We start from the raw sequence: 26,480 nt of genomic DNA, 5'->3' as shown, positions 1-26,480 counted from the left end.
CCTTCAACATATAGGTATCACTCCATGCTTTCAAGATTTCTAAAGTTTCAACCTTCTTACATTTTTATACCGCGAATTTTTTTCGGGCAAGAAGGTCGCCACCCCAAGCCAGAAGGTGTCCGTACGCCTACGACAGATGGTGTCGAAAGCTTGTGCTGTCATCATTTCAAATTTGGAATATCGATAGGGAAAAGCCACTTGTTAAACTTTGCGTTCAATCACTGAGGACACCAAGGAAAATATGATTTTCTTTTTAATCCCATTGTAAACCGGAAAGAAGCACTGGAAAGCGGGGTGGAAAAACACACAAAACGGATAGGACCAGTGTCAAGGGGTCATATTTTCGCGAAGGCAAAAAACTCTTAACGCAGATAACAAGTAACAAATTGACACTTCGATGGTCTTAGTTTAAATTTCTTTAATTCAGAGTAATAGCTCGAGACAGTCCAAGTCAATAAATAAATTCTTTTAATGGTACGGGCACACTTTTAATGATCGGGCACACTTTGAAACCAAACTGTTCTTTCATATGACGATATTCCTCTTCCACTGTGGCTGAATGAAATTATTTCACGCGCCGTCAAATCACCAAGTGAATATTTTCATCCTTCCTCTTCTTTTCTCTTCGTAAAATTCAAAACTGAGTGGCTTGTCTTGTCCTCTCGCTCAGTACATAGGTACCAGTGCTAATCTGGCAAAGTAGAATGTGTCATGTCAGACTGTTCTATCTCTGCATTGTAGGTGTCATCTTCACTTTCCGTATTCTTGCGTAACTCTCCAAAAACATCCTGTAAGATCTTGACAGCAGTGCTGCAAGGCTCAAGTTCCTCGTGTAATCGCCTGTGAACTCCACGTACAGTGGATACTAAACAGCAACAGAGAGAACATTGTGTTAGCCGACTTGAATTATAAAACATAATCCAGGACGAAACAGTCAGCGAAACAAGCAAACTGTACCAGTTGATGGCGACTTCCTGTTTCCGAGAATGGACCGAGCCCGCGATCTCATCACCAATGTTGCTTAGCAACAAGACCTATCCTCGTTATGTCACACATGTGTGATCATTCTCGAAGTATTCACGAGTCCTCACGCTGATGTTTGATTGGATAATAAGAATAGGAAACCATTCCAGTGCTTCAACGAAAATTTGCCGAGAACAGCACTTTCACACTACCATGAAAACTTTGAGGAGATCCTAATCAATTAAACAACAGATTGACTTACATTTTTCACCAGCTGTTTTCTCGTCCGTCTGATCTTCGACTGGGGACTCCTAGAGAAAATAGCAGTAAGGTAAGTGTTTAGTAGCACATTCTCACAACTGTTTCCATACATTTGACATCATTTCCCTTGGGAGAATTGTGTTTTAAGTCACGACACTTTTCCTGAGATGATAAGCTATTGAGTTCACAAACTGAAAAGATTCTTGCACGACCGCAGAGAAACCCTGTTCAGCCATATTTGGATGACAGATGTTCCGTGAATAACAAGAAAGAGTGAAGAAACAAAGTGGAGGGAAAACAAATGAGAAACGGTTACCTCTCGCTTGGATCGTAGCAGGCCAAAGTACAGAGCGGCGCAGGGATACAGGAATAAGGGGAGGGAAAGAAGAGTCCTGCGCAGTGAGATATCGGGATGGAGGGAAGGGAGGGGGGGGGGGGGGGGGAGTCGACTGGGAGGGGAGATGAAGGCCGGAAGGGGAAGAGGGCTAAAGCAAATGGAAGGAATCACTTCTTCTCACCTGAGCACTAAGTTGCCGAACATAATTTCTGATGTATTCTTTGTAAGTATCGTGGTTTTCCTCCAACACAGTGCCCAGAGAAACAGCGTCTTCTGCTGTCATCAAGCTCGTCATGTGACACAAAGAATTGCACAGCTATCAAAACAAAACGGAGTTTAGTAACAATCATACACAGTAGCGACGCAATTACACCCCCCCCCCCCACCCCCTCAGTACAAAAGCCCAGTCCAGTTTCCCCAGGAAGTTGAACACACGGGGGACCGTATTTAAGTCTATGTAAAGAACATGGACTCCTACCTGCTGCCTCAGAGTATCCCTGTACTTGAATTCACAAAACTCGGTCACGTTCTCGGTTCCTTTCAATGCGTCAATCAACGTTGCGTACACGTGACTATAAAGAGTCACGTCACCAAAGTAACGCCTCTCTGGGGGAACTGATAACGGTATGACAGCATTGATGCGCACCTAGAATCAAACACAAGTGTTTCCAGCGTGTTGCAGTGTTGGTTTTGCTTTCCTACTGCTATTGAACCTAACCATTACTCAACAATTCACTTAACCTCCCACACAGATCAGGGCTCATCACACGTTCCCTCCCCACGAAGGAACGCGTGACGAGCCCCAAGAGCGTCTACGTGGGAGGCTACACATCGCTTTAACTCACCTTGAAGTTCTTACAATCGCGAATGACATTTTCCAATCCGCTGTAAATTTCAGTCTACAAAGAAAAACAGAAAGTAGTAAGCTTCATTTTTCTTTCCAATGAAACATTGTCATTCCAACATAAAATTTAAAATGATTAATTCATTTGCGCAGACGAATTATAAATAGCTTGCTTTCAGCTGAGGGCGGAAAGAGATGATAATCAGGACACAGGGAAAAGAAGCTTTCTTTTAAACACCCGACCAATCAGAACGCTGTGATTCTCCCAATAATCTGATCACAAAATCCTCACTGGTAGTGCATCCTCATAGGCAGGAAACGTCTAAAGACTTTTAAACAAGTCATCGCTAGGCAAGTCAAGGTATTATTTCACTAGTGATATAATTAACTGAAAGACGCTTGAATAATATTCCTTTGCTTTCCTTTTCAACTAATTCACAACCTAGATTGAAATGTCAATTCTCCCTACTAATTGTCACACATTTCTTTAAATGTTGGTTCTGAGAACTTGGTGGTTCATCAACATAACGTCCTCTAGTTGATGATTTTCTTTATTCTGCCTACCTGCATGCTTGGCCAAGCATTGATATTGTAAGGAGAATACAAATATTGAAAAATAAATACTAACCGTCCAAGGCGCTGTACCAGTTGGTAAGAAAGGATTCCGGAACACGTTGCCGATCGCATAACAAGCGTTCCAGCGAACCTGTCAACAGAATATCATACACGGCGTGTCAACTGTGTTTGTATCCTTAACAATTCGACGGAAACGGAAGAGAATATAGCAAGGGTTTCCGTATCTACTGAGAAATGTGTTGGTCAATGGCCTATACCAAACACCCGGGTCACGGTAGCATGTATTGCAAATGTTTCTTCAAGGCCCAAGCAAATGGGATAAGATCGAGTATTGTCTAAATTGCACCATGAATCCGTTCCTAAAAAGGTTGCACGACTCTGTGCACTGGTACGGAAATAACATCCCTTCTGTAAGATCAAGTTCCATATAACTAGATAGATCAGTAAGGGTCGAGGATACGTCATGTAACCTGTCACAAAAACAGTCAGTCAGTTTGACCGAAATCACTACTTCACCTTCATAAGACCAGAGCCCACGTTCCTAACCAGTGCTTGAACCGCTTTCTCCACTGCTTCCATAAAACCAGCTTTGTCTGAAACAAGAAACCAACAAAACCCCTGTCTACGTGACAAATATAAAACAAGCTCCAAATATAATGGCTCTTCCCACCACATCTTAGATTAAAAATATTTCCCACAACTAGCTGCCTCTTCTCCAAAAATAGCTTCTCAAAAACAGAATACATACGTAAACAACAGACAAACAAACAAAGGCAAATGCATGCCAGAATCCTTTTCAATCAGTTATACAAGTTCCATTTAAATTAAGCTATTCCATCTTAACCCAATTTATTAAAAGACTCGTACTATTTGCAAATATATGGGCCTGACGTTTTAGATCTTCACTTCATATTCTCGCACCCTTAACAATAGCAGAACCAGCCTGCTTTGTTTTTATTCCGACTTGCAAAGGTATTAGATCCCTTAGACGCAAACTCCTATCGAACCACAAGTGCAACTATTTGAACGATGGAACAAGTGTATTTTAAACCTTGAAGCTCTAAACACGTTCACACGCCGTTCCAAGTGGCCAGCTCAACAACAGTGTCTTTTTGTCCCTCACCTAGAGATGACGTTCTAGTGTAGCGAAGAAAGTTCCCCAAGGCTCTTACAGCATTTGATTTCACCTGAAACAAGCATGGCATAATAAATATCAGATGAACTGACTCAACATTATCCAAGGAGGTAGGAACAGAGCAAATAACAAAAAAGGCGGGTTTAAAACCAGCTCATATTAGAAACAGAGGGAAAGCAATTGCTGGTTTATGCGCGTAAATGCGGACTGAAAATCTCAAGGGCCTGATTCTTCAAAGCAGGCCAAAATGAATGTCATACTAAAACATCAAACTGTAATGTAAATTGAGCAATAGGAAACGCTTTTTAAAAATATTAGCAAAGTATAACGAAGTTGTTTTGTCTAAAGGAACAAGTTGATGACAAAAAGTCCTAAGTACACCAACATAGAGAATAAAACGAGTCATAAAATGAGATTTCTACGAAAATCCCTCATACAAATAAAACTCCTATCTTGGGTTTGAATCATCTTGCAAAGCTTTGTAAACACAAACCTTTTCATTATCGTCGGCCGCTGTGATCGAAGTGATCAACAGCTTCAACAGTAACATGTCGGAAAAATCCTCCATAAAACCTGAGTCTCCACAAGACCTGTCCAATGCAACATCATCCATAAGAAAAGGAAATAAACTCAACTCAACGTCGTTTGTCAAATACTAGTAAAGTACATGCTCTTAGAGGTGTTTTATCACTTTTCAATAATAAAGTAAGTTTGTCTTTTTTAGACGCTTAAGTGTCTTTTTTAGACTTTAAGGTAAAAAAAAAGGTAAAGTCTGCATGCGAGCCAAGTGGCCCATCAGGTCGGAGCTTATCCCGGTTTCAGTAGCATGAAGCGCCTAGGAGTATTTCTACTCCCCCCTGGATGGGATGCTAGTCCATCGCAGGGTTACCCCCAGCATTAAGTTCGCCGGTACCCATTATACACCTGGGTGGAGAGAGACACTGTGAGAGTAAAGTGTCTTGCCCAAGAACACAACACAATGTCCCCGGCCAGGGCTCGAACCCGGACGTTAAAATGTCACAGAATGTCCGACGTTTCGGCATTGCTGCTTTCGTCAGGGTAGAAAACTGCATTGTAATCACTTTTCTCACCGGGGCAGTCTCGTATCGAGTCCAGTTGTACTAACTCGGGCAGTCAGCGTAGATAGAAAATCCCTCGGTGGTCAGAATGTGATGTTAGGTCACAGAACTTAGGTCAGAATGCAATACTTTATTTTCGCTAAGAAATAAGGACTGCTCCATTTTTACGATTAAGGAATACATCTAACAATGTGATAAGTTTGCAGGAAGCCACATTGTTATTTTCAGTATGTTCAACGCGGAAGACTTTCCGACTATTATTGTCCGATCAGAACACAGAACGAGCACTCGCAAGTACTCCGAAACGTTCCCCGTTCGGTGTGTGGCCTTTGAGATACGTCATTGTTACTTAGCAACAGTGTACAACAGCTGTAAGTTAATTCTCACACACACATTCCGACGATAAAATAAAGCCCGAGAAGTCAGTCATGACGCGCAGATTTGCAGGTTGTCTGAATTGTACCCTGTACCTTTCAATTTTTTCCTCTGAGAGCAAAGCACTAACCAACTAACTGCGGAGGGGAGGGGAAGGGGGAAATTGGAGATATTCTTCTTGTTAACATCAAAACGTGTTTGCGAGACCGCGTCAGAAATGTATTGGCGTGGCCACGTCGACTGAAAGTACTGCACACAATGTCATTTGCTTCCAATTATATAATATTACAGTGTGACCTGCCTGTAGAAGTCCAGTTTAAGGATTCACTTTCGGATTTAATATAGTGTTTGTTGACTCACATATTGGTCACCAGGGAGTCACTGAGATTGGCTAGAGCCCAGGCCGCCTTCATCCTAACCATAATCTTTGCGTCTGTCATGGCAGTGAGCACGGCATTGGCTGTGTCCGCTACAAACAGTAGGTCATCTCTGAGGCAGGGATACAGAACAAATACGCCTAGGGCACGAATTGACGACGCCTAGATGAAGAAACAAAGAAAACAATGGCTGTCCATTAGTACTCTGCACTGAAGACAGTTTATACACGTTCAGTCTTATGACTGTTGAATATACAAGGGTGCACAAACCTACCGAAGTAAAAGCAAGTCACAGACGAACACCTTACTCCGCTATATGTAACAGAGAGTTCACTTCGTTGGTCCACAAGAAACCAGAATTTTTGTAATCCCTACCTCTTACAATACAAGGACCTCTATAATACAGACGGCACTTTCCGCTGTTTTGGTATTCGTAGAGCAGTTAGAACACTCAAACCACCAACACTGTATTTTTTATGATTACCCAATGCCATGGGGGATCTTCTTGTAAGCCAAAGGACTAGCGTTTCTCTCGCTATAAAACAGCTAATTCTTTGGCTTTTATGAAGGGTTTTCAGTGAATAATCATCAAGAAAATGCACCAAAAAAAATTCAAGTGTTCACGGTTTACCGGAACATCCTCACTGTAAAGAGGTTTGACAAACAAAGGACGATGAAGTTGTGTAAATTTACCTTGACATTCTTGTCTTCATCATTTGACAAACCAAGGAGAAGAGTGATGCAAAGAATACGCCTGTGTACCTAAAGAAGAAAGACAGAGATGAACTACGACAAACAACAGCAACGACGAAGACAGTACGATAAGAAAATACAAGTTAGTACTCACAGGTAGTTCGTTAAAGATAACAGCTCCAATGTTTGACAAACAGTCAACAGCAGCGCTGCATGATGGGGCAGAAACAGAGCTTCCTTCTTGTATCATACTGATCAATGGACCATCTAACAGTTTCAGCCAGAACTGTAAAATCTAACAATTGCAATGAAAGCGACAATCATTGGAAACAAGAAGCTACAGAAAATGAAAAACGCTTCAACGGTGATTTTTTTTTTGCGCACAACTGTAAATGAAACTGCCTGCTTCACAGTATTTTAATTTGATTAGCAAAGTTTTTGACTTCCCAGGCTCTGAAAGGTTCAGGAAATAGCTTTTAGTGAGAATTATTTCCTGTCCAAACATTATTTTGCACCATGTTTACCCAATTTTAACATGGTGGATTTCACCACATACAGGTCAACTCCAGACTCCTCAAGTCGAGGTTAGCACGAGGTTTTCTACTGGAAGTAACTTAGACGCTTGTCTTTAATTCTTAGTCAAATAAGAGCCTGCACAACATGTGTCTAAGGTGTGGTGGCTTAGCAGTCATTTATTTCCATGTTACCTGGCAACTGAAGCCGCCTTCGTATGACATGACACGTTGTCACGCAACATGGCACATTTGTGTGACATTTGGGATGCCTGGCAGGGCACTAACTGTAACGCTAGCAAAGATAACTGTTTGTCCACAAAACTGTTCCGAGACATCACATCTCAAAACAGGCTCGTATGTGAGAAACTAGGGCCCTGGTGTACTGAGACACTGAAACCATTTCCCTATACTAGCCCATGATCAGCTTGATTTTACAACCCTATTCTATACTAGGAACCAAAAACCCGTACCCTATTTCCAGACTAGCAGAAACTTTATCACTATTGTAGTTCAACATACACTGACTAAACCAATATCTGACAAAGTCACTTGTCACCTTGCTCTAGACTAAATTATTATTCTCTAGGCAAAACTGTCTGATTTCTATCCCTATCCCAGACTAAACTGCCTGAAAGCTATGCCCTTCACAGCAACACATACCTATATAGCTTATACATGGGAGTACCCCCCCCCCCCGACCCTACCCAGGCCCTTCCTGAACTTACCTGTTCTTTGGAGACTGCATTTCTACCAGTGTGAGTGTTTGAATATTCAGCGTACATTGCACGAGCCAGTTCTTCAAGTAGCTACAAAAATGAGACCATAAGATTACATTTTTACTGGGCCTTCACACAAAAAAACTGCACACAGCTGGCTCCACAACATCCAAGTTTTGCAATTTCACATGTAAACTACAAATAAACCATGAAGCATTCTCCCCAAACGCAGCAACTAGAAATTTCTCTCATTAACAAGGTTTGTTTAATAATAGAAATAATAAACAAACGAAAACAAGTGGGGACACTCCAAATGTGATGAAGAAGGTGGGCTGATAACAAATGGAACCGTATACTTCAATTTCCACTTCACTTGCTAGAAAAGGAAGAAACATTTCTTCAATATAGGCAATGAAAAGATGAAGAATAAGAAAAGACATGTTTTAACCTTCATTGCACACAGAGTGAATGATATATCACCATCTTTTAAACACGAACACGCCAGATTCCTGAGACATTCCACCACACTGGAACTGCAACAAGACAAAACATAACACTTAGAAGACGGTCAAGCTTTACAAAAAGTTACACGTGCCCTCCAGAATAAGACTGTCAGGTTGAGTCAACCCTTCCCTTAAGCTGAGCTAGTAAAACACGTATTCAATCAAGGTATACCTAGACTAGGGGAAATCAACAACAATGGTTTGAATTCAGTTGTAGAACAGCAGTCGGCAAATGACAAAAAAATCAGGAGGTTAGGTTGGCGAGAGAGGGCGGGGATCATTTAAAATGAGTTGCAAGTTGAAACCACTATAATAATAACTGGATTCCGTTTCCTTAAAAAAAACCTGTATTCACGAGTCTAGAAGCTAACCCGGTAGTAAAAAAAAATGCTCAAGATCTACAAGACATTTTAAATTGCATACCTTAATAAAACGACATAGCTCTTCACAAATGAACCCAAAACCTGCAAGGCTTCCAAACGCACCACAAGTGAATTTTCTCGCCGATTTGCTGCGTGGATACACCACTGTATCAACCATGGGGACTCGGATGGCACCTGTAACTCAGGGCTCATTACGGCGGGGCTACTGCTACTGTCACACACACTGCTGTTGGTTTGTGGCATGCTGCGGTTTCCTGGGTTGTTGACTTCCGCCGAGGTTGGTCTCATAATTTCAGCTACTTCTTGGAGAGGGGTGTGTACACACACCACCATTCTTAGACAGGACAGCACGGCTGTTTGTAGGTTTGGGTCTGAATGCAAGCAACAAATACAAATTAAAGGTGCTTGTCAGTTAGCCTTCAGGGATAAAAGCACCCACTGTGAGGGAATTACCACATGGCACTAACGGGGATACCTGTCAAACCTTATAGGGGTTAAAAATGCTTGAATAGGAACCACTTAGATGGGGTGTTAAGTTTCAAAGACCCTCGTTTGTGGATATCTCACTTGCTCGCTATTCTAGGAGTCATTCCGTACGAAATAAGAGCTCGTGCATTTAGACACTAAGCTAGAAAAAAATGCAACTCAACTACTTCGTAGAAAACGTTGTTGAAAATGCTGTCATCACTAGCCTATTAGTTTACCTTTGAGAGCCAGTAAAGGTCTGAGTTGTCTGGCAACTTTGGTTAAAAGTCCTTGCTTCAGTCTGTTGTATGGTGAGTTCAGAACCAGAAGGGACAAGCACTGGAGCAATATTACAACAGAACAGTCAGAGACAATACTAGTTGGTACATGTAGTATGCATTTTTCCAACAAACGCTTTGATTTTCTTTTGATTGGCATGACATGAGCTGCATGATAACATCAGATGAACGAGATATGCGTATACTTGTTCTGAGAAAAAGTAAAACAACTTTCGCACACTTTCTTTTCTTTCTCACGCAGAGTGACAGTAATTGATGGGAGGCTCAAAGCGTTTTATTGCAATGGTTCACAGAAGAAACTAAATCAATCAGCCTATTGCTTAATGGTATAATAACTATTTTTACCTTACAAAAATAGCCAGCGAAGAATTTGAGCATCAAAATTCTAAACTTATCGCAAAAGCACAATGAGACCTTTTTACGATAGAGAAATTAACAACCAACAACCACTAACAACACCTGAAGGACAGAGTAATCAGTATTGAAATGTTCAGTAAAGGAATCTGGCAAATCTGAAGGATGCTCCTCTAAGGGACAGAAAGAGAGACAGTAAAATACAAGTAATACAATAATACAAGTTCAACGTATACCTTGAGTATCTGCGCCTTGGTAGTACCAGATGTCTCAGCCATTAACGCTTGTAGGAGACATCTGTGAAGCTCGTGAACAATTCCACTCAGCTTTACCGAGAACGAGGTATAAGGGCGTGATGATGGTGAGGAACTGTGCTGCTCTCTGAAATAAGAAATCAGCTTTTCAATGTATCAGAGTGTAGTACCATCTATACACATAACTAGAAGTATGTCACTAACACGAGATGGGGTGCCCTTGGGGAGCAGTCAAAGTTTGCATTAGTCAACTGTCAACAGTACGTTACATTTTCTCTGCTAAGTTGTTTCTGTTCAATTTTCATTGTCCACATCCTGTCAATTTTCTCAGCTGGCCTTGGTGGGAGTGGTCGTAATGTTAATACCAACTACAAAACTCTTTCCTAGAATAGGCTGTTTTCAAACAAATTGTTGCAGTTCCCAGCTTGAAAAAGTATATGTCTATAATAGCTTAGGGTTTATGTTACAGTTTCTATCCATACCTGTCCTCCGCAGCCACTAAGAACTGTCTTGAACCGTCCAACAAATCCATCAAAACTGCTACACCACCAGCACGACCCTGATGAATAACCACATATAAATTATTTAATATTAACTCAAACTACAGTACAGTGTACTTGCTAGGTATTTTTATTTTTATAAAAAAGCTACTACAGTAATATGTGGGATTACACTTGCAAACTTGGAATCACTCAATTGCTTTGGAATTTCACTGAGATAAATTTTGTGCTCAAGGCAAAATAAGACAGTACTAAATATCACCAACCTTTGGAGTGGGATCCTTTAGAATTGTAGTAAAGAGAGACCAAGATGACGACACTGTATTATCAGGAACAAACGACGACCAATATCCAAACAGAACCTTCTTGTCTGTGCTCTAACAAAGCAAATGATATTTATGACAACCTTGAGCTTGAACAAGCTCAATAATAATTATTTCCTAAATACTCATTATTTACAATCATTATAAATGAGCCAAATATTATTTCAAAATGTGGACCTCACCATTGGTCCATGACAACTACTTCAGCAACCGTGAAGCAGAACTGAAAGGAGTCGCCTTAAGAACACTCCACTGAAACAATTATCGCCCTCTTTTACAATCTGTTTTTTCCCTCCAAATAGCAGCATGTGAGCTTGCATATAGATTTAGTTCTGACAAGAACTGTAAATATAATTATTTCTTCTGATTGGTAACTATTTTTTTAAAATTTTCACCTGACAACAGTAGTACTTTAAAGCATGTTTTGTATGTTAGAAAGTGTTATAATCATGACATGTTCTGACTTATCTGTGCACCATCTCAACAAAAATGCCTGTATGATATACTGTCAGTACTCTTACTTACTTTAATAACTGCCTGAAGGCAAAGAAGCACATTAAGCCGAACTTTTGATGCTATCGATCTGAAAGAGAACATCAGTGTTAGTTACAGCCCGAACAAAACTAAATACACATGAGAATCAGAGCAGACAAAGTATCAATGTATTGTGGAGATAAACCATGTTATTTTCACATGTGAAGATATTATGTTATTAAGTGAAAGCTCACCTGGTATTTCACTGGTGTTTATATAGTAATGTGCCATGGATCAATAATTCATGAATAAAAAAAGTTAAACTTTTCTTTTAAGGATTAGTCACTGAAGGAATGGGTATTTTTAACAATAAAATACCCAAAGAAAGAAATTAGTTAAACATCTATCAGTACGATACCTCAGTCTTGCAGTCTGTCCTGCTTCACTGTCAGAATACTCTGAGTCAGAACTTGCAGTGGACAAGCTTGACGCACTATGGTAACCTGATGACTCAGCGCCAGAACCATCAAAAGCATTAGCATTTGTCACTGCACTGTCTCGATTTTGATTAAAATTATTTCCTGTAAAATGTGCTGCATGTCTTGGTGGATTTCTCAGTCTAGGACTGATGGACTGATTTTCCATACTAGCAGGATCTTTGGGTACACTGTAATTTAAGTTACATGTCGCAAATGTGGGTGTCAGAGCATCCATTGAAGAGCTACCAACAGTTATTTGTTTTGGAGTTGAAGTTGACGTCGCCTGTTTAGATTTTTTGTTGTTAGAGCGTCTCTTTTTCTTCTTGCTAAGAATTGAGTATGTGCGATCCCTCTGAGGTATTGTATTCAAATGGACTGAGGATAAATCATCTGGCTCTATCCCTGCAGAAGGAAAGTCAAATCCTGCTTTTTAAAAGTGGGTAATCATGGTGGTCTAGTGGACTGAACAGAGCTTGAAAAAAACTCAAATTCCAGCTTGCCATTTGGACAAGTATCTCTCAACTAATTATTGCTTGCCCTGGGCAAGTTTTAGTTTGTTCTTTTAATGATTTAGTTGGCAGACAACTTGCCTGATCCCTTGCCCATCAGGCAAGTGAGTGAAAAGGTACTTGCCCAGAAAGAAATCTACTTGTCCTGGACGACCGAATGGCACATTTTCCCAGCCCTGCTGAACTGTCTGAGTTCAAGTGACTGAACAGTGTCACTGTTAGCCTGTGTGCAGACATCCCTAGTTCCTTTGCTTTACATAAAAAAGTTATGATGAAGGGCAAGAGAGTTGTTATATTGTGAAGGCCTTATTCCTAGGATAATACGTCACAAGTTATTTTTCCACATGTATGGTACCCAGTTCTTCCATGGAAAATGTTACTACGCATGTTGCATGAATGTTTTAGTAGTGGAAGAAAATGCGTGTAAAGCAGCATGGGCTGTCCAGATGAGCAAAACCAACATCACAGTACTGTGACTATTCTAGACCCTTCTGAGATGTCCAAAACTGGGACTGATCTAAAAATAACTTGAGAGGGATTACCTTAGGGATAAGGTCTATATGAGGGATTAACTCTACTTTTATTCATCCTCTCTTGGTGTTACTACATAGAATCTTGGGTTAGTTGGTTGCTTACAAAGAACAAAACCAATAAGACGGTTTTACCTGACTGATCCTCTAATTGCTGGTGGCTCTTCTCAGTATATACTGGTTTGTAGCCTGGCATTCCACAAAACATGTAGTTCTAAATATTAGCAGAAGAATTATTTTAACTCAACAGGACAGATAACAACAGCTTGCAAGATGGCAAGACTAGCATTTTTCTTTGTGAGACTCAGGCATTTTGACGTTTTATATTCTGAGACCAAGACTTCAAAGTGTTTTAAATACCAGTGCAAGATGTTCAGACCCTACAATGTTCAGATGTCATTTTTTAAAAATAAACCACCAAATTGGGACTTCCCAGACACCAGGTGTTTAGCCAGGATTTGAAAACTGGGGGGGGGGGGGGGGGGGACAAAATATGCCTTAGGGCCAGCTCAAATGAACAATTTTGAAAGGCAATGTATGGAAAATTGAACAGTTTTCTTTAAAAAGTGGCCATCCACAGGATGCTTAAACACCCATCTGGCTAAAAGCCTGTCAGACACTTCTGTGGAAAAAAATTGTGACTGCAAGATGCACATATCGGCTAGTGGGGGGTGAGACCCATGCTTTTTTAAGGACCATTTGCCAACCCTACTATAAATTATATTTATCCATTCTTACATGGAAACTACTGTCCATAGTACTGTACTTCCGTTGTTTTAACTAAATATGTAAAATTATGCAAGGAGATTCCCAAAAATATATATCAAAAAATATATATGTGTATTGTTGAGAATAGAACACACAACACATGTATCTGAAGTTGTTTGTTAAAGAGCTGTGTTACATTGCCATGTTAAGATGTCTATTCAAAAACAAGAACTTAAGTAGCCCATCCCTAATTCAATCCCCCTCCCCCAGCACTCCTGATCCCCCCTCTCCAATACATATCCTCACAAACTAGCACACAGGTGGCTAATTAAAATTGAATCATTACTAATGGTAGTTACCTTAAGTGAAGCCAAGAGAGGTCCAAGATTTTGATTCTGCCCTGAACAACCAAGTACAAGGATATGTTGAAGAGCTCGCAGAACTGTGTTGACAAGCTGAAAGACAGAAAAAAGGGCATTCAGTTCCTTTAAGAATATTGTTTTCTTGTTTCTCATTTGCAATGTAAGCCACACTTCTCTAACACATACTAAAAACCAAGAATTAGAATTTAATAATCTCTCTTATCTCCAAATAATTTGTACCGCGATATAGGTGCTGATTTTCATCAATGAGGCAATTGTTGGAAAATAAAAATTTTTCCCACAATAGCTTTGCTGACAGAAAACAGCAATGAGTATTGGAGCTATTGTTGTTGAAAGCTGAACTTTCTAGACTAGCCGTTTTGTACTAGAGATCAGACGTGACATTGCGTGACAAGCTGAACATTTTAGATAAGTCGTTTTGTATTGTTTTGTAACCCGGATGTGATGTTGCACAAATTGTTGTACCCCCCTATAGGGGTTGTAGAAACATGTGCTCGAAGAATCAATATGGAGTTCAAACAATTATTGTTGTCATAAATTGTCATTCTCCCTAGACAAATATACTAGTTATGCAAAGCGTTTGAGTGGTATACCATGGAACATTCCATGAGTCACTTTTATTTTCTTGGTATGAAGGCGAGTGTGTATACCAAGAAAATACATTAAGTGACAAGTGGGATATTCTATGGTATACCATAAGAGAGCGTTGCATAAACTATTTTATACCATGCCATAAAAAATACAGTGGCCAACAAAATCCATGTGACATACATGTACATGTGGCACATGATGGGAAGGTTGGATGTAATACTGTCAAATATGCAACGGCTTTCCTGTATTCTGATTGGCTGTATTTTCTGTGGCATGATATAGATGGAGGTATTCTCACACTCATCAAATCCCTGAATGGTCACTGCACCATCTTGCCAAAACACATACCACAACCCTACATCACAACCATTTCAATCTCGTATTCATCCACAAATAACAATTACCAGTAAATACTACAAACCAAACAAAAGTCTGGAGACTCTTCACCTAGCTAGTTCTAACTGCATTACAATATTTCAAAATTGTTTTTGGGAAAAGAAGTCTCCTTCGCAAACCATTACTTGGTTCAAGGCTTCTTCTTACTTCTGGCTGTTTAAAACCAAACCACATTCCTTTGCATGGTTTCACCAATAATGACAGCTTTTCTCATAAGAGATTATATTCCTCAGTAAGGAGGTGGTGCAAAAATTTGCAGATGAAACCAATCAAAGTTCTGTCTTATCATGACCAGGAAAGCAAGACTGCCCAGCTAAAAGCTCTCTCAGCTTTTAGTTAGTTTGTACAATAGGAAACAAAAATATTATGATTAAGTATGTTATGATCACTCATTAAATTATTTATAGCTGTCAGAAATAGCCGTAAGGCCTTGTCTACATGTCTAAGCAGTTAAAGACACTAAATTAATACTCCTACATGTAGCAAATATAGAGGAAGTGAATCATAAAAAGCAAAAAAGAAGTAAAATATTTAATTAATACACTCATTAATTAATGATTCTTAAGGTTATAATAGAATACAAAAGCAACATGATTCTGAGGAAAATAATTACTGACCCTAAAATGTTCAATCTCTGTTCCACAAAGTTTTGGGGAGGATGCTTGAAGCAGATCCAAAAGAAGATTGAATGCAGGCATAATGAATTTATCCCCTAAGCACAGTCCATTGGAGGATCTCAGGTGAAATATACAAGAAAAAGCAAGAGTTGATTACCAAATTGTTGATATTTATTGGATCAATAACTTGTTCGATCAATTATTCAACGAGTCTAGTTTAAATCCTCTCCTCATGAACTAGTTTGTAAAACAATAGACTTTAAAGCCAGCCAAAGAGAGGAATAAGCAATGTGTAAAGGTTACATCCATCGGACCACTGGGCTTATAAATGTTCAGCTTTCAGTATCATGAAACAATATATTTTAAAATCCAGCTCGCCTTTTCATTTTCTCCTAGATGGGGGATGCCGGTCTGTTGCCGGGCTACCTCCAGCATCTAGTTTTCCAGAGGCGCTCTGAGAGCAAAGTATCTTGCCTAAGAACACAGCATGGTAACCAGTCAGAGCCTCAACCCTGATCACTCAGTCTAGAGTCCAGCATATCAATCATTTCACCACTGCACCTCTCAATAAAAGAAGTCTTTTATGCGACAGTACTTTAATAAATAATACCGATACTGTCCCACCATAGGTGTCAGTTGCATAATATACAGATTGGGTATTCTACATGCAAATGGGTAACTGCTCAAAATTTCTCTTTTTTACTAGGATATAAGAGGCTTGATGCAACCCTGCAAACATGGGTGGTTTTAACAGGAACTACTAACAACAGATTATCTTAACTGTGTAATAATATCTAAATGACAGAAAAGTTAATCAAAATTAAGTACCTCATGCAGACATTTGCTACACACTGCACAGCACTGCAAAGAACATCAGTATCCTGTGCCTCATCTCTGCACAGTCTTACCAGAACACCATCTTTAGCCAATAGGCTGTCACCAAACTAAAGAGAAGCAAAACTGTTTGCTATTGCTGTATTGAACCATCACACACATGTATGCACATTCACGTGACATAATTACCATAAATATTACATTTAAGTTCTTAGCTTTTTCAAGGCTTTAGCAAGGAATTCAAGAATTTACAATGATCTTATTCCAATTTTGTAAGTTGCACTACTGAAGGGATATGCTATTGACCACTTTAAAAATATAATTTAATTTGGAAATTCATGGTTATTTTCAGTAAATCATTTAGTATTTGAGATAATGATAACCAAATATTTCAAGGACTTTCACTTCCTAAGACACAAAAAACTCCCTGCTTGGCTTTGGACCTGCAGGGGAAGATCCAGGATTTTCTTCGGAGGGGGTGCACCACTGAGATTGTGTAACTGACTGGTGAGGTATACAAATTTCAAAAGCGAACAAAAAGATGAAGAACGCTTCATCTCAGGGGTGTGTGTGTGCACCCCTTGCACCCTCCTAGATCTGCCCCTGACCTGCACATAATTACATACGGGTCATGCACCTTAAGACCATGATGGCAAATTTGAGCCTATGGCTCGGGTGATTGTGTAAGCACTCCCTGTGTTTGACATTAAATTTGCATTTACATTAATTTTACATTTTGCATTTTATTTACAGTTACATTTGTTCTGTCCTCGCATCAAGGTTTATTTAAAGGGATTTGAAAACAATAATTTTTGTTTCATTTGAAGGTATGACAAAATACCGAATGACTGATGAATGACAGCAAGGTATGTATACCTGTCCACATAGTGATCCATTTTCATACAGAGTAGATCCTAAAGCTCTTAAAATGTTCAACAAAGTCCACTTTTTACATGTCTTGATGCAGTCAATAAGGAAATTCAGAACATCATTCAGTGTTTCTTGGTTAACTGTGACCTGCAAATTATTAAGTCCAGTATTGACTGTGAAAAACTCAAAAAAGTATAGGTAATCAAATGAATGTGAGTGCGATTAAGGATATTTGAAAATTCTCTTGCAATTTGAACACATTTTTAAATATCAAAAGTGGCGTAAATCCTCAATAATATTGCTCGGCTTTCGTATGATTACTCATTGACTAAGAAAATCACAAAAGCACACATTAATTTGCACTGCAGTGCAAACTAAAAATTTACAATAAAATGACCTGCCCTCGGCCAATCACAATGATTCAGAAGTAATTTTCTCAGCTCACAATAAATAAAAATTCTCTACATACTCTTTCCCTGCTCAAGGCCTGTTGAGTTGGGTGAGCGTGATTACTAAGCTCAAAAAATATCTTTTTAAAGTACATTTGAACAGTAAGCTTGCATGTACATACCTTTTGTTTTGCAAACAGATTGACTATAAGCTGACAGAACTTGGTGACAAGGAAATCGTCATTGCCACTGGAGTGAACAAGTGTGCAACATTTAGACATCACACGTAAAGCATCCTGAAGGATTAAAAAAAAAGACGATAAGGTTGTTGTTGTTTATGTCGTTGCTTTACGTAGTTGTATAAAATTCTTATACTACTCTCAATCTTACATGCAAGTTTACGTGTAAGCTTACATGTAAAACACCACACAGAAACTTACATGGTTCCAGTTAGTATACATTAAATGCTGGCTGCATTTTTAGTGATCTTACCTCTTCGTTGTCAACGACACTTGTCGCATAGTCCAAAGAATTGAGTTCATCCAATATAACGTTAAGATTTGTGTTTAATGTCCCCGCAGAGGACGAGTGCTGCAGGTTCAATACTCTATGAGCTGCGTCCTTCCAGAGAAATTTATCATCTCTGAACGACATTTTCGTCACGTCTGATGTCAATCACAAGTAGTTGTTCCATTTAGGAAGTATTTTAAACCTTCTCGTGTCCGCGAATTACAACACAGGCACCAGAACAATGTCCTAAAGGTATATGTGTTCGATGTGTTCACGTACGTTTCTTCTTGATGTGTGCCTGAGTCGCCATTTTACTTTTTTTGTGCAACCGCTGTCCACATCTTCACCGGCGCATTTTCTTTTCGTGGTAGCTGGTAGGCGGGTGCGTCCCTCCCAGCCCCACCACTACAAGCCAGGACTTCCTTGCAATACTTTCTTCGTTCTCGAAAAAAGAGATAAAATTAGTCAGTCCACAGGTCCCCTCTTTTGTCTTGAGTTCGTCGAGATCGCAAGCTTAGCGAAATATTAACCCGGCGCGTGGGATACAAGCGCTAAAGGCAAGGGGTAGGGCTGGGGAAAGATTTTAAGAAGATAAGATAAAATAGCAGGCGTTACTGTTAGCAGGGTGGTAGCGACGCGGGAAGCCTTATGTCCCTAGTGGACGCTAATGTTGATGACAATCCTGATATGATTTCCTAAGGGAAAGTTAAACAGATCATGGGCGCTTTCCATTCCACAACTTCCGGAACTTTCAGAGTGGGGCCAAATAAGCTCAAATGGTACCCAAATTTCCATGGAAAGTTTCCAGATCTGAAAATAGTTAAATTTCTAAAATACAAACCATTCGAACGAAAATTCCCGAAATTCCAGAAGGAAAATCCCAGAGGAAAATAAATGGAGCAGAAATTGCCGGTTAGAATTTTTCGAAATTCCTCTTTCCATCCCCATTTTCCTCTCCCCCCCCCCCCCCCCCCACCTCCCCCCATCTGCCTGTTACGCAGGCAAGAACATGCAGGATAGACATTTTTTGTATAGCCCGTGAGGTTGACCCCTTTCCATTCACCGCTGAAAATTTACAGAAATGCAAACTGGAGTTTTGGGTAGGTTGGAAAGCGCCTCCTGAAACTTGACTATCACCAGAGCCCTCCATCTAGAAAATCAAGTGGAAAATAGGTCCAAAATGTGTGCATGTGGCTACTGCGGTTGTATAAAACATTGGCAACAATCTCCTCCCACCGGAAGCGGGGGGGGGGGGGTACTTCTGTAAATTTTGGATGGATGTGTGCCACAAAGGGTCTTAAACCCTGACCCTGTTTAAGGATGAACGACTTGAAAAATGACACCCTATTTAAGGCCAAAGCCTGTTGAAGGAAAAAACAAAAACTAAGAATGGCATGGATGGTTCAAACTTCGTTTCTGTAACATTGGAAGTATACGAATAGTCCAGTTTTTGCTTTTCCTTTAGCTGGGCAATTACACACTGCAATATTAGCTGACACAATTTAGGTACCATATCAAAGGATTACACCAGGAACACAATGCCAACAGGGGCAAAAATGATACCCTATCCCACAGCTCATACCTATATAGCCCATAAATGGGAGACCCCCCCCCCCCCTCCCGGCTTCTCCCATAGAATTTTGAACCCAAATATTTGAGTATCATCGAAGAGCCAAAAACCCATTAAAGAGCCCTAGTTGGCCACACCTTTGTTAACCTAGGAAGTTACAATTTTATGTGCCTGTGTATCCTATTCATACATGGCCTTTTGATTAGTTAGTGGCCTAATAACACACTATTCATATCTTTTGCAAACTTTCACTGTATTGGTTTGGTCTACTTGAAAATTAAACTGTTTTTCTACACTTGGATAATTTTTTTTATTACAGTCACTGTCTACCTTATTCACAAGTATTGTATGTTACTGGTAAATTATGTTCTGGGGCAGATTCAGGGTTGGTTCGGGCGGTTCAGTTAAAGCCCCCTAAACTGAAAATATGAAAATTGTTTAAACACTTGACATTTCTGACAGATATTTTAAGTGGCCAAGCATCACTAACAAATTTTAAACGTTATCTTTTTTTTTAAAAAAAAAAAAAAGACAGTTGAAAAGGGCAAAAATAACATTAATGGATGAGGGTCTTGTCCTGGTACTAAATGGCTCTCTTGGTCGAAAATCCAATCTATTTAATAAGCACATCCTTTTTAACTTGTCTGTTAGGTATAATAACATGATGTATTCATGCTCCTAACAATGGGGCATTCCCTGAGCATTCACTGTAAAAAGGCCGTCTACAATGACACTGTTGTTCAAAGGTTTGCTGAACAACCTTTGAAAATGCTACTCATTGATCCCATTCCTGAGGAAACGTATGCATGATTTTTCAGAGCACACAGTGAATAAAAAATTTAATATATAACTGTACTTTTAGTCGTAATTTCTAAATTGGTTTCGATTATAATAAATATACTGTAAATATATCGTAAATCCAAATTATATTGTAAATAGGCGTAGCCCTCGTTTAAAACAACCAACAATCATCATTCAAAACGCTGGAAAAAACATTTTTAAGGACCTAAAATACAAAATCTCCTGGCAGGCATGCCCCCGGACCCCTTGCAAGACAGTCAATTTTCCAACCCCCTTTCACCAAATCCTGGATCCGCCTCAGTATGTTGTCAGTAAGTTTGTGTATGATTCAAGCATAACCATAAGTGTATCCTGCAAGCACTGAGGTCCACACTCAACATCACACAAAAGCAGCAAAGCCATGAGAACACACTGGTCAACAAAGCATGCCGCAAGGCTAGGTTCAATCATCAGCCTTATTCTCACGGCTTTACCTATCACACATATGCTCCCCTGACATTAGCCTGCTAACAGGGTAGCATAAGGCTTTTTATTATTTAAGTTTATCCTCACAGTGTAATACAAAAAAGGTTGTCTAACCTTGTTTCCTTTGATTTTATTTTGTAAATTAGGTAGCACTTATGAGCAATTTTTTCATAATTTTAGTGAGAAAGTGATTCATTTATTGTTATTACTTTTTACGATTTTTTTCTAAAGAGCATTCATAATCAAATCATATTAGCTAGCATTACAACTACTAAAAATTAAATATGAAATAATCTGAAAATAATCTTTTGTTCTTGCATTTTATATTTCTCATAGTCAATCACATAAAACTACATGTATTCCCATTGCAACTAAGAGTTCTTCCATCATGTTGACCAGATTCTGAAAAAAAGTCAAGAAATATTCATAAATGACAACCACCTGCCATAAAACATTTTATTCAACTCACCCATACCTACAAAACCAACCTCCTTCCCAGGATCCCTCATCTTTCCGCCCTCCCAGAGTGAGAGAGGAGAGGGCAAAAAGATGAGAGACCCTGGGAACGAGGTTGCTACAAAACCCCTTGCTAGCTTGCTCATCTTGCTTGTCACCCTACTGCTCTTATCTGCTCTTACTCAGTCAGTTACTCCTCCAGCTCTCCTCCCTTCCTTTACATACAAACCATCAGGGACTGATCAAGAATATTCTGGGGCATAGTGAATGGCAAAAAATTAAATACAGGGGAGATTTTTTACTAGTTGTCACCATGACTCGAACTGTAAAGACCTAGGCTGACTCTCTCCTCTTTAGTTGACTAATAAAAGAGTAAGTCAAGTAAGACAAGGGCTGCCTTCATGCTGGCCTCCCTTTTAAGGCAGAAAAGAACCATCTTCATTTCACCCATTCCTCCCCCATCTTTTAAGTATCCCTGGATCTACCACTGAATAATGAAAGTCAATAAAAAAAAAGGTGAATACTTACCTTACACCCAAAAATTGTCAGAATAGTCCACCTGCTCAGCAGCATTACCAACATCAGCCCACATGCCTCTCTTGGAATGGAAATAATGAAACAAGTGCATCATCTTGACTCTCTCTATTTCCATGCCATCCATCAAAATACGATCACAAATCTCCCAATCTTCTCCACCCCATTTATTCTTGAACTCTTCGACATTCATTCCTCCAATTCTGTCCCAGTCACTCTTGTAAATTGCCATCAACCCATAGCCATATTTTTCCCAAAACCCAAAGGGCCGATGTGCTGTGGTTCCACATGACAGACGTATAAGCAAAGGACTGTAAGCAACCCTGTGTTGAATGCAATGCTATAAAAAAATATAAAGAACACAGGACAATTACTGTTAAGTATACAATCAAACTCATTAAAATAGACACCACAGAAACAAAGCAAGTGTCCACATTAATAGTGTTTACAACCCTGAATCTAGTGAGTTTCCATAGATTACCACCACTTTCATGCAGTCACAAAAAATTGCAAAATTAATTTGTAGAGTCTGTACAAAATTGCTGGTGTAAAATTTAAATTACTGTTTGCTGTATGACATCATCAGTAAAAGATTTACATGATATCATTCTTTGTTGCAAACTGCTGCAGTAAGATCCAAAACTAGCCTGAAATGTCAGTCAACTCCCACACTCTTTCCCTTGGCAGGAGATGACTGACATTTCAGGCTAATCGAAAGCTCAGAATTATGTTGATGTTATTATTGCCTGTAGTTACACAACCAGTAAACAAGAATTCCCCTCCCCCACCCCCCCCCCCCCAACTTCATCTGCAAATATCAATTTTATACCCAAATGTAGCAAGGGTGGTTTTAATCCATAAGTTCCCCACTCACTCTTATAATTCAGTCCTCTCATAAAACCAGAAACAAGAGAAGTTTTTTTAGTGCACTAGAAAAGCCAGTGATGAAGAGAAATGCTTGGGCATCTTTGACACAGGGCTAAATTTCCAGCCACTTTGAGAGTCCAGTTGTGATCCTCCTCTCAACGAACATGGGGCAAGGAACACAGACTCACAAAATGGCTTAAAATCGAGCCTGCTGTCACTTGAAATCAGATCCAGTTGCCAAGTTAGCCTGTGATCATTACATATACTCAAAAACGCCACTACGGTTACTAACCTTTCTAACATCATCAAAGAAATGATAAGGAATATCCAAATGAAGATCCATAACAAACAAGATTGAATTCGGATCTTTGACCATCCCAGCAGCTAGTTGCAGCCCCGAGGCCTTCTGAAATTTCCCTGGTAGTCTTACATGCTGATAATGTGGAATTCCACTCCTCTTCAGAGCTGCTTTTAAATCAACATCTATACCGTCATATTCAGTAATAACCACATTAAAATTAAAATCCTTAGTCCTCTTGTGTATCTTTGACATATGGTAAAGGAAATGGAGAAGCCATCTTCCCTGATTGTTTCCTGTGGTAAGAATGAGGTTGATTACAGCACTCTTGTTCCATGTGATGCCCACAGGGCTACAAATATCACCTGTTCCCCAAGGCCTGTATACATATTCAGAGAATCTCACAGATTTTCCACTTGAAATTTCAATAAGTTCCAACTCCACCAAATATCTGTCGCCTGTTCCTTGATCATGGTTTTCCTCCACATTTAAGGTGTGTCGAAAAGAGTACTTCCTACGATGTCAAAAAAGAAAATTCAATCCTTTAATGTCCCCCAAAAAATAATGTCGTTGTTTGGTAGATGAGACTGTCCCTATCAGTTGCGTGGACATTATTCAAATACATTTTTACCCTTGTGAACTACACATACAATATTTGGAGGCAGAAATAGTTCAAATCTATCCCCTATTTATTTGCAGCTTTCCTTTGAAATTTCTCATAAAACCTACTTGCACATTACAAAGTAAAGGTTAAATCTGCATTCAAGCCCATAAGCCCACGGTCCAGGCCAGTGCTTATCAAGTATGAAGAAGCCATGAGTATTTCTTCTCCCTCTGGATAGGTTACTAGTTCATTGTATAGTTCTTTCCCTCCCTTAAGCAGGGCATTTTGGTCCAAAAGAAGATAATCCCAAGCCAGGGCCCAAACTTGGACTGCTTGATCTAGTCCATTGTACTAATGAATAGGCCTCTGGGCTTCCCCCCATAATGTCATGACATATAACAACTACAAAAAGTTATAACTGAATGCTTAAGGTGATTCCTTAGTATTGCATTGCGCATCCCTACTGCGCACGAATTTTGCACGATGACCTCCTCTTTTATTATGCTTTTAATATCTCCTTGTCCTGTAACAACAGCATACCAAGTTTCATCGGAAATCTATGGCAGGTTCTTTTACAAGGGAATCATCTTAAGGCAGGTACCAAAAAAAGATGAACACTTGCGGCAGTGCTATGTACATGTAGAGAGTTCTCTCCTCCCTACATGACAGTTCCTTTTTTCACACCCTTCTCTGAGCCACTAATCCCCTTTGCAACAAGCTGTCTGGAGGATCATCGCATGACAACCCCAAACAATGCTTCTGAACGAGACTATCATGCTAACAAGGGTCATTAACAGTTTTTGATATTGATAAATAATAATAAATTAATCTTTTAAGAGAAGGCCTCCAATCGCATAGAGGTGGTTTTCAGAAGGGTCCTCCAAAAACCTATACTGTACATGAACTTGCCTATACATGTGAATGTATAAAATATGTTTTTTTTTTTAGTTTGGTACAGGTTTGACTTTACTCTAAAAAATTATTGCTCAATATTTACCCAGGATGCTTGCTTTGTATCTGCATCCAGACTTGAGAAGCTATTGCCTTGGCTGTGTTTTCATCCAGCTTGTCATTACCAAAGCTCACAAAATTGTCACCTGGATACTCTCTTTTCCTGAGATCAGAATAGTCAAAAGGATAAATTGAGGAGTAGTGTGTCTCCCATGTCGCCTGGTATCTCCATAAAGGTTCTTTTACTATGTATGACGGACTATACTCGCATGGTGGGAACAAATCACGAGTGTCCTCTTCACTGATAAAAGGAAGGTGATGTAATTCCACTCGACGTTTTGATTCCTCATTTACAAATGATGGGTCATGGAGTGTAATATGCATTGGAAGGATAACTTCATTATTATGATCAAGTTGCTCACTATGTAACAAATTTGTTATCATTTTGTCAGATGTGCTTGAGTCATGATCATCTTCAAAAGCAATTAAAGCATCTGCAGGAATGTCCCTTAGATCATGTTGTTTCCAATATGATAACCTCCATTTAAGATGGAAATAATTACTTCTCAATAAATAGTGATCACCATGTTTATGTAAAATTTCCAAATAGTACCGATTTCCCCTGGACAATGGAATATTTCGTTCACGTAACCAACTTAACCCTGTCGTAACATTCCCAATCAGTCTGCTGTTTTCTGGCTTTGAATCCGAGCTTATCCACAGTTCGGACGATGCACTAGAAGCTAGATGAAAATTGTAATTCCCAGATTCACTAGGAGAGAGATATCCAAAGATCCTTAATCCAAAATTTTGAAATCGTCTTGTAAAATGCATTCGCAAACTAGATGTTCTAAGCCTGGTCGAAGGGCCATGTGGAAAAAGAGGAAACTCTTTAAGAGAAAGCATTTCATCGCCACACATGTCCTCCCAAATTGCGACGTTTAAAAAGCCCTTTGGAAATGAGCTGTTCACGATTCCTCCATCTCGGCGCTTTTTGGAGTTTTTGAGAATTACCACTACAACAATGGTAATGATGAGTAACGCCAACCACCAAAGAATTCTACGTCTTCGCGTACGATACATTATATAAACAAACAAAGCTTAGCTGTACAGATAGAAAAAAGTGTCCTCGTTGGTCTTGCTCATGGAGTGAAGCATCTTGTCATCGAAAGTGGAACAGTTAATAAGTCAAACGATCGCTTGGCGAATTTTAACGATGGCGGCCATGTTGTTGTTGCCATCGAATGTTCCGAGATGTTCCGAACTGGATTCCTCGGCTGTCGAAACCTCGTGGTTTCGGTTCCCGACGAAAGCCTATTTAAAATTCAAAATGGTCGCCGCATGAAAATCAGGGGTAAATAAAAAAAAAACCTTTGGTTACCGTTTACAGAAAATGCAGCAAACAAACAACTACAAACAACTACAAACAAAAACGAAAATTTGCGTGTAAAGTTACACGCCCTGGGGAGGTACTCCCCAATTTGTGACAAAAGGGAATACCCCCAGCGGGAAGGGGGTTACATGATATTTCCAGTTCTTCTCGTTGGTCAATTTTGTAGGGGAAGAGTGAAAACTGGAAAAAAAACACGGCATTCATGGAAACCAGGATTTTTCTTAAGTGGCATATTAAGGTAAGTTAATATATTGTTAGGATTTGGATTTTTAGTCATTATTAAGTAATTTTTTCCACCT

At 39.5% G+C, this 26,480-nt stretch overlaps 2 protein-coding genes across 2 annotated transcripts; both read right to left on the bottom strand.

Moving 5' to 3' along the window:
* Positions 1-403: 403 nt before the first annotated feature.
* LOC110066161 (HEAT repeat-containing protein 6-like) lies at positions 404-18,586 on the bottom strand. Its single transcript, XM_089279879.1, has 28 exons — positions 18,225-18,586; positions 17,915-18,028; positions 17,350-17,490; positions 16,468-16,583; positions 15,640-15,757; positions 14,012-14,107; positions 13,080-13,158; positions 11,845-12,307; positions 11,478-11,535; positions 10,896-11,006; positions 10,612-10,688; positions 10,112-10,256; positions 9,462-9,561; positions 8,798-9,128; positions 8,320-8,404; positions 7,881-7,961; positions 6,795-6,935; positions 6,641-6,709; positions 5,931-6,109; positions 4,610-4,706; positions 4,105-4,168; positions 3,498-3,574; positions 3,034-3,111; positions 2,407-2,460; positions 2,040-2,207; positions 1,743-1,877; positions 1,226-1,274; positions 404-865 (listed from the first exon to the last, which is right to left on the bottom strand). Exons 1-28 carry the CDS (start codon positions 18,384-18,386, stop codon positions 687-689), a joined length of 3,567 nt encoding a protein of 1,188 aa, XP_089136005.1. The 5' UTR covers positions 18,387-18,586; the 3' UTR covers positions 404-686.
* Positions 18,587-20,097: 1,511 nt separating this feature from the next.
* On the bottom strand, positions 20,098-26,116 carry LOC110066182 (uncharacterized). The gene is made up of 4 exons (XM_020773386.2): positions 24,835-26,116; positions 23,228-23,747; positions 22,063-22,408; positions 20,098-21,480 (listed from the first exon to the last, which is right to left on the bottom strand). The coding sequence occupies exons 1-3, from the start codon at positions 25,869-25,871 to the stop codon at positions 22,064-22,066; spliced, it is 1,902 nt and encodes a 633-aa protein (XP_020629045.1). The 5' UTR covers positions 25,872-26,116; the 3' UTR covers positions 20,098-21,480; position 22,063.
* Positions 26,117-26,480: the final 364 nt, after the last annotated feature.

Source organism: Orbicella faveolata, unplaced genomic scaffold, assembly GCF_042242905.1.
Source record: "Orbicella faveolata isolate gen_17 unplaced genomic scaffold, um_ofav_v1 contig_47, whole genome shotgun sequence".
NCBI lineage: Eukaryota > Metazoa > Cnidaria > Anthozoa > Scleractinia > Merulinidae > Orbicella > Orbicella faveolata.
Note: the sequence above shows the minus strand (reverse complement) of the source record. Positions and strands in the feature narration are given on the sequence as shown.

Coding starts and splice junctions, on each gene's coding strand:
- LOC110066161 (XM_089279879.1), bottom strand. CDS start 18,386: ATGTCGTTCAGAGATGATAAATTTCTCTGGAAGGACGCAGCTCATAGA. Junction 2,461..3,033: donor CTGGTACAGCGCCTTGGACG/GTTAGTATTTAT, acceptor TTTTCTTTGTAG/ACTGAAATTTACAGCGGATT. Junction 866..1,225: donor GAAAACAGCTGGTGAAAAAT/GTAAGTCAATCT, acceptor GTTGCTGTTTAG/TATCCACTGTACGTGGAGTT.
- LOC110066182 (XM_020773386.2), bottom strand. CDS start 25,871: ATGTATCGTACGCGAAGACGTAGAATTCTTTGGTGGTTGGCGTTACTC. Junction 23,748..24,834: donor ATACAAAGCAAGCATCCTGG/GTAAATATTGAG, acceptor TTGACATCGTAG/GAAGTACTCTTTTCGACACA. Junction 22,409..23,227: donor TCTTTGATGATGTTAGAAAG/GTTAGTAACCGT, acceptor ATTTTTTTATAG/CATTGCATTCAACACAGGGT.